Source organism: Gossypium hirsutum, chromosome A06, assembly GCF_007990345.1.
Source record: "Gossypium hirsutum isolate 1008001.06 chromosome A06, Gossypium_hirsutum_v2.1, whole genome shotgun sequence".
Classification (NCBI taxonomy): domain Eukaryota; kingdom Viridiplantae; phylum Streptophyta; class Magnoliopsida; order Malvales; family Malvaceae; genus Gossypium; species Gossypium hirsutum.
The window spans coordinates 56095441-56102196 of NC_053429.1; the positions used below are offsets into that span (position 1 = coordinate 56095441).

Sequence of the window (6756 nt, forward strand, 5' to 3'; positions counted from 1 at the left end):
AAAATAGCTCTTTCAATTCAATAAAACTATGGGTAAAGAACAACAAAAAATAATTAACAGAAATTTTCGTTCGAAATAGTAATTTGAAAGTTCAAAAGGAATCTTTACTATTTATTGTATCATTTTATTTATTAAATTATCCCTTCTATTTAATTAGGTCATCAATAGAGGTTTTTTATTTTGTGTTTTCCTAAAAGAGAACTCCTTTATTGTAATTAAACTAACTAGTTGAAACTTCACAAATAAAATTCAACAAAACAAAAAAAAAAGTTCTTTATCATTTTCATTTTTTAATGATTCATTTATCATTTTTTTGTATGATTTTTATGAATGTATAAAAAAATATCTATTAATTGAATCATCAACTTTAAATTTAAGTTTTGAGATGAATATTATTTTTAATGCAAGTAAAACTCGAATCTTGTGAGGTTTGGCATTTGTTTTTTTAGGAAAGTTCATCAGCTTTGCTCTTTGCTTGCATTTCAAGGAAATTTTCTTGGGAAAATTTTTATTTTAGAACATCTGTTTCTATGAACATAAAAAGGAGTATAAACAGCTTATTGAAAATTCCTGAGAAAGAAACTTTGCATCATTTGAATATTCCTTTAGCCAAATGCTACTGAACTGGCTGTCCTATTTCTTGATTGTAGAAAAAGATTCTTCTTTTTCGCTATAGCTGAATTTGATATACAGTTCCTTTCAAAGTGCCCATTCTAAACCGATGCACATATGGAAAACATTATAATATAAAGCTGATTATCCTTCCTATGAGCTAAAGATACGTATAAACAGCATAACGCAGAAGTAATATGCAGCAAGCAGATTCCTGGGACAATTTGGGGTCGGGAACTATTTTTTTGAGACTACCAAGGAACGTAGAGTATCAGCAATAGAGTCTATGATTGCATGAGACTGCCTTGTAGCTGCGAACTTTAAGTGTTTAGGAGCTTCTGCTCTATCAAAATAGAAACCACCAGATACCAGTTTCTCTTTAGGTTGTAAAGCCAACCATATAACTGTGTCCGCACCTTCTTCACTAGTTCTGAGCTTCCCCGATAACCTGCAATGCATTTGCAAAGGTAAAAAGGTCAAGATAAAAACAGAAAAAGGAATCATTGTGTCATGTATTGAACAAAGATGAGTAGGAGGAGTCGAGTTGCTGCTTGGAAGAAGAAACAACTCACCATTTGTTAAAGTCAGGTAAACTTTTAGCTACTCCAGGTGTCTCAGCCCAGCCCGGGTGCATCGAGTAAAACCCAATTCCTTTGTTCTTGTACATCTCAGCCCACTTTTCAGTTAGTGCTACCTAAGAAAAAATAGCAACAAGGTTTAGACATTTCTTCAAGGGCTAGCTGCCCAGTTTGGGAAGTGAAACACAGAAAACAAGCTTGGCATCGTGAGGGCTATCACTTGTTATACAAGTAAGATCAACTTTGAAAGACAATCATGACAGTGTATTATGAACTTTAGAGAACAGATTCCATATTGGCAGAGGTGCAGTAGAGAAAGCACCCTGAATGTCATGATTTGAATTTCTCTATTTATAGGTTAAGCCCCATGAAAGAACAGCCTAAGAGGCGGTGTTTACCAATCCTAATGACTACCAAACTTTCTACCTCCTCCCCCTCTGGTTAAGTAACTTACTTATTACTAATCATTACCTGGAAATAACAAAGCCTATATTGAAAACATTACCATCTTAACAAACAAATATGCAAAAGTGTGGACCCAAATATATGTGGTGCACAAAATCCATGAGTTCCACCAGGCACCATATAAGGGCAGAGTGGAAGATACACAAAGTTCTACGGTAAAGATGGGTGCAAGATTTTCCTCTTGTCATGTTTGGTAAACAAGAGGTCTATGAAGTCTACAGTCAGAAAATCATACAGTAAACTTTTTACCCTTTTACATGTTCAATAAACCAGTGGCCCATCAAGCATGCAGCAGGGTTACATTCTTTCTGTCATACTTTCTTGGCATATTGAGTTTAACAATGGAAAAATAATAAACGTTGCAGCGATATCTAACCCAGTTAGGAAATTAATTGTCTGAAATGCATTTCTTTTCATGCCAATAACAGAAAATCAACCAAATTAGTTTCGTCCAGAAGAGTTAGCTAGATATGTCCATATGTTTCAAAATGTTGTTGCACTTTGCAATTAGAGTTAGAAAATGAAAATAATACATCACATTGACATTACAGCAGAATCGAAATAAAAGCCTATGACATAATATCAATAATATCCTTTTTTTCCTAATCTAAAATTTGGTAAGTTAGACTGTGATAGTTCAATTTAGTTGAATGATTGGCAATATATTACCAAATCTAATGTAATATGTAAAATGTTATTTCAGCAAAAAAGAAAAATAACTTTTTGATAACTTCTAGCAGTAGAAAAGCTATCAACTTAGCTGACCTGAACTCGCTTGTTCCTAGCATATTGCTCTGCCCCACTAAATTTTCCATCACTAAACTGCAGTTACAATGAAAGGAGAATTCATAAGTATCCATTAATTCAGCTAGCGCTATAGCTAGGGGTTTAGGAATGGACCAAGACAAGGAAAACAACTACCTGTAGATCACTGGTCAAGGGAGTAGTATACATTCCACCAGATGAAACTGTTACGACTCGAGCATCAGGAGAAGCTATCTCCAGCAAAGGCAACATTAATTCTGTTGTGGCATAAGTGCCCAATACATTGACAGCAAAGTTCAACTCAAATCTGGAGGCACGTTGGAAATAAGAAAGACAAGACATCAAATATTTTTTTCTATTCTTTTTCCTCAGTTTTAATGAAGGAACAGAACACATGATGTATCGAATATTTTTGTAGTTATAAAGTGAAAAGCGCACCCTTTAGATGTCGTAATTCGTTTGTGCTCCATCAGTCCAGCATTGTTGACCTAAAGGAAATAAAATTTAAGAAGAAGAAAATCATAAGCGTTACATGATACAGCAATGGTTTAGCAGAATGGCAGGCTACTCTTAAATAAATGTTATCCCTTTCTCATTTAATATTGGAACAGAAGACGATCCCAGTCTATATAAAGTTAGAAACAGAACAAAGACAAGTGTTTCACAATGGTAGAAAAATATATACAACCAGATATTGGAGAAAAGTACTAGTTATTTAGAACTTAAATGATGTCACCCATTTCTAGTTGTAGAACAACTACTATTTCTTGGAGGAAACTTTAACTAGTAATAAGCAAAATAGAACTTTACAAGAACATGAACAGGAACATCCTTTGAAGAGAACCTGGATGCAAATGACTTGATCTCGCTGATGGACAAAAGATCACAAACCTGCAAGCTATACTTTATAAGCAATTTAAGACTGAAACATTGTAGATAAATTATAAACCATAAAACTGTAAACAGGTAAGGGCTTAATTTATGAAAATTCCAAAGAAACAAGCTGTTCAGAGTCCATCATGGAAAACAAGAGATTAGCAAGGAATAGATGATAATTACTTCCAAATGAACATTTGGATTGCCAGTTGAAGACTGAATTTTAGAAAGAGCGGTTTCTCCCTTCTCCTTGTTACGACACACCATATAGACAGTTGCTCCACTACGGTAAACATCATAATAACATGAACAAAAAGGAAAACAGAATGCAGGTACATGCAAGTTTATTTTTAATAAATCAAACAAGCAAAAAGGTCAGAAAATAATCAACACCATGATGCAAGAGCCTCAGCAGTAGCAAAACCAATGCCAGAATTTGCTCCTGTGACCACGCAGTTCTTCCCCTCTATTCGTATTTCCATATCTTCGGGTTTGAATTTCTTGGAGTGTTCCCTGAAAATCAAAGAATATCTTAAAAACAATATACAATAATGTCAAAAGATCATTTCCTAGTACTTAATCTTTGATGAGCAGAGCGCTGGCTTCTTTGAACAGTACTGAGAAACCAATATTAGGCAACAACTAGTGAAAATACGCGCCGATAAAAAACAAATAACTTAAACCCAAACTCACAGAATCAAGAAAATGTGCAAGTGTCAGATATATTTTCTGACCACCTATATTAGCTTTTATTATTATTATTGAAGGATTCAAACTTGAGTTCTTATAATTTCAATTATCATGTTATAAGAAAAACCATTTATTCCATCAGCAGAAAAGGAATAAATATGCATAAAAGCGTCAATTTTGCTGCATAAAAAAGGGCAAGGTTTTGCAAGAGGGGCAACAAGTGAACTTACAAGAAGCCATTTCTGGTGAAATTCAAGTAACCATAAACTCCAAATGCAGATGCCCGCCAAGTCTTGTATACAAAGCAAAAAATAAAATCAGTAAGCTCCCCAATACAAAGGATAAGTTTTAACAACAATAATAAATGAAAAGGGGAAGTGATTACCTTCAGAAGGAACATGATTAGTGCTGTGATGGATATGTGAAATTCAAAGTGCAAAGTTGCATTTTTCATTTGTTTTTAGGTTCTTACATTGTAGAGAGGAGACCTTGAAATTGGTTGTGTTTGTCGTCTGCTGCTTTCCCACGTCGCTAAATATATTGCCGTTAGATGCTCTGCTGTCTGAACCAATTGGAGGATCGGGAATTGACTAGTATTGACTCGGATAAAGGAATTAAGCTAGTTGATTATCCAGAAATTTTTTTAGTGCTAAAATTAAATTGTAATTTTTATAATAATAAAAAAAGTAATTTTTAAATTATTAAATTAAAATTTTATTATTTTTAGAAAATTAAAGTATAATTTTGTCTTTATTAATTTAAAATTTTAAAAGGTCAAAATGTAAAATTTTCTATTTTAGAGGGGCTGGGTCCCTGTCAACCCCCCAAGAGTCATCCATAATTAAGAAATTAGTACGAATCACTAAATCAAAAAAAAATTATCGAGGTTAAACCATATTTTTAAAATTTTAAAATTTTAAAATTATTTATTTAATCAAACTAAAAAGACATGTTGGATTAACGAATCGGTGGCCCTGACTAATTCGATCACCAGTCCGATTCTAAAAACATTGATTTTTGGTACATTATACTTAAAAGAAAGAATCCAAGTCCAAATTTTGAAGATAATATTACTGAAATGAGTAATCACAAATTCCGAGAATAAATTGTACAATAGACATGAAAGATAAAAAAAATCTTTAATTCAACTAATTTTAAATTCGTGCTATAAAGATCGGGAAAAAGATCGCGTTATCAATACAATAATTAATTAGAAATTTGATGACACACAACAATATTTTAAAAAATATTTAATGCAAATATATAGGAACTAGTTTTCTTATTTGTGCATCTCATGGGTGTACCGTTTTAATCCTAAAAATCATGTCAATTTGTTAAATTTTGAAAATAAAGTAAATTTAAATAAAGGTAAATTATGAAAAGTTATAAAATAATCACCTAATTATTCAATTTTGTATTTTTTTATCATCAGCTTGATAATGGTGACAACTTTTAAAATCGACATAGTAACAACTTTTAACCCTCAACATTTGTACATTGTGCCAATTTAGTCTTGATTCTAAAAAATCTCAATATTTACATATGGCGTAATTTGGTCTTTTTTTTTTTTTGCAAACTTGATTTTCTTTGTAACACTTTCACCTAAAAAGCTAAAAACAACAAAATTGAATAGCTAAATTTGATTGAAAATATATATAAAAAATGGAAACACCCATAAATTCAAGATAATAATTTTTATATTTTCTTATTCTTTTATGATTAACCCTCAATGTCACAAAGAAAATTAAAACTGAAAAAAAAATTACATAATGTATAAACTTAACCATCTTTGCTCATTCAGCTAGATCAGTGAATACTTTTAAGTTTATGCGAAACTAGTTAAACTCAAAGCTCATCTCTCATTCCCTGAAGGAATCGCTTGAAACTTTCTTCTTCAGTTGGTACCAGTTCGAGATCATACTTGCTAAGTCGTAAGAACTCTCATTCATAGTCGACTACTTGCATATCACCTTGTTTCAACATCATAAATTCTTGTTTTCAATCTTCCAGACATAGTTTGCTGACATATTTCTTTTTGAACTCTTAATAAAAGAACATCCAATCAATCTGATCAGCTGGCACATGTCGGGTGACGGTTAGCCACCATTATATGTCTAATCTTTTAGAAGTGATACCACACAAGTAACACACTCAAGCAATGAACAGTCTAACTGCTATAGAATTCACTTGGTTGACTCTAACTAGTTCTTAGCTAAGGAAGGGCCAACACCTTTTAATCCCTTAAATTCAATTGCTCAATATTTTGGTAACTCTTATATTGTGGTTCATTGGGATACAGTTATCAACGTAGCTTGCGAAGCAGCTCCCGCATATCAAATAAACAATTTAGGCAAGCTATTAGATTCAATACTTAATTATAATATGTTATTTAATTAATTCCGTGAATTAAATGAGCTTACCAAAGCTCTTACGAAGAATCGATGTTAACAGAGGACTAAAATATAAAATTTTCAAATTTACTGAGTTGATGTCGTGACGTTAAGGGAATCACGTTACAACATCGAAGGTAGAAGCTCAACATCGTGACTTCCATAGAGGAAATTGCGACTTTGGAGAACATGGGGTATTGTCACAAAAATGGAACAGGGGATGTCGCAACGTTACATTCTAGCGAACTCACCTTGCGACATCAGAGGATTGTAGTTGTGACACCTTTTACTGGCAAGTTCACATCTTGACGTTGAAGGTATGTCTTCGCAATGTTACCTACTGAAATTACAACATATTTGAGTATTACATCACAACAACT

At 32.7% G+C, this 6756-nt stretch overlaps 1 protein-coding gene across 1 annotated transcript; it reads right to left on the reverse strand.

Moving 5' to 3' along the window:
• Positions 1-617: 617 nt before the first annotated feature.
• Positions 618-4550, reverse strand: LOC107962305 (dehydrogenase/reductase SDR family member 12). The gene is made up of 10 exons (XM_016898626.2): positions 4372-4550; positions 4217-4278; positions 3690-3809; positions 3480-3579; positions 3231-3311; positions 2859-2908; positions 2577-2727; positions 2421-2477; positions 1185-1306; positions 618-1060 (listed from the first exon to the last, which is right to left on the reverse strand). Exons 1-10 carry the CDS (start codon positions 4438-4440, stop codon positions 850-852), a joined length of 1023 nt encoding a protein of 340 aa, XP_016754115.2. The 5' UTR covers positions 4441-4550; the 3' UTR covers positions 618-849.
• Between the last annotated feature and the right edge of the window lie 2206 nt (positions 4551-6756).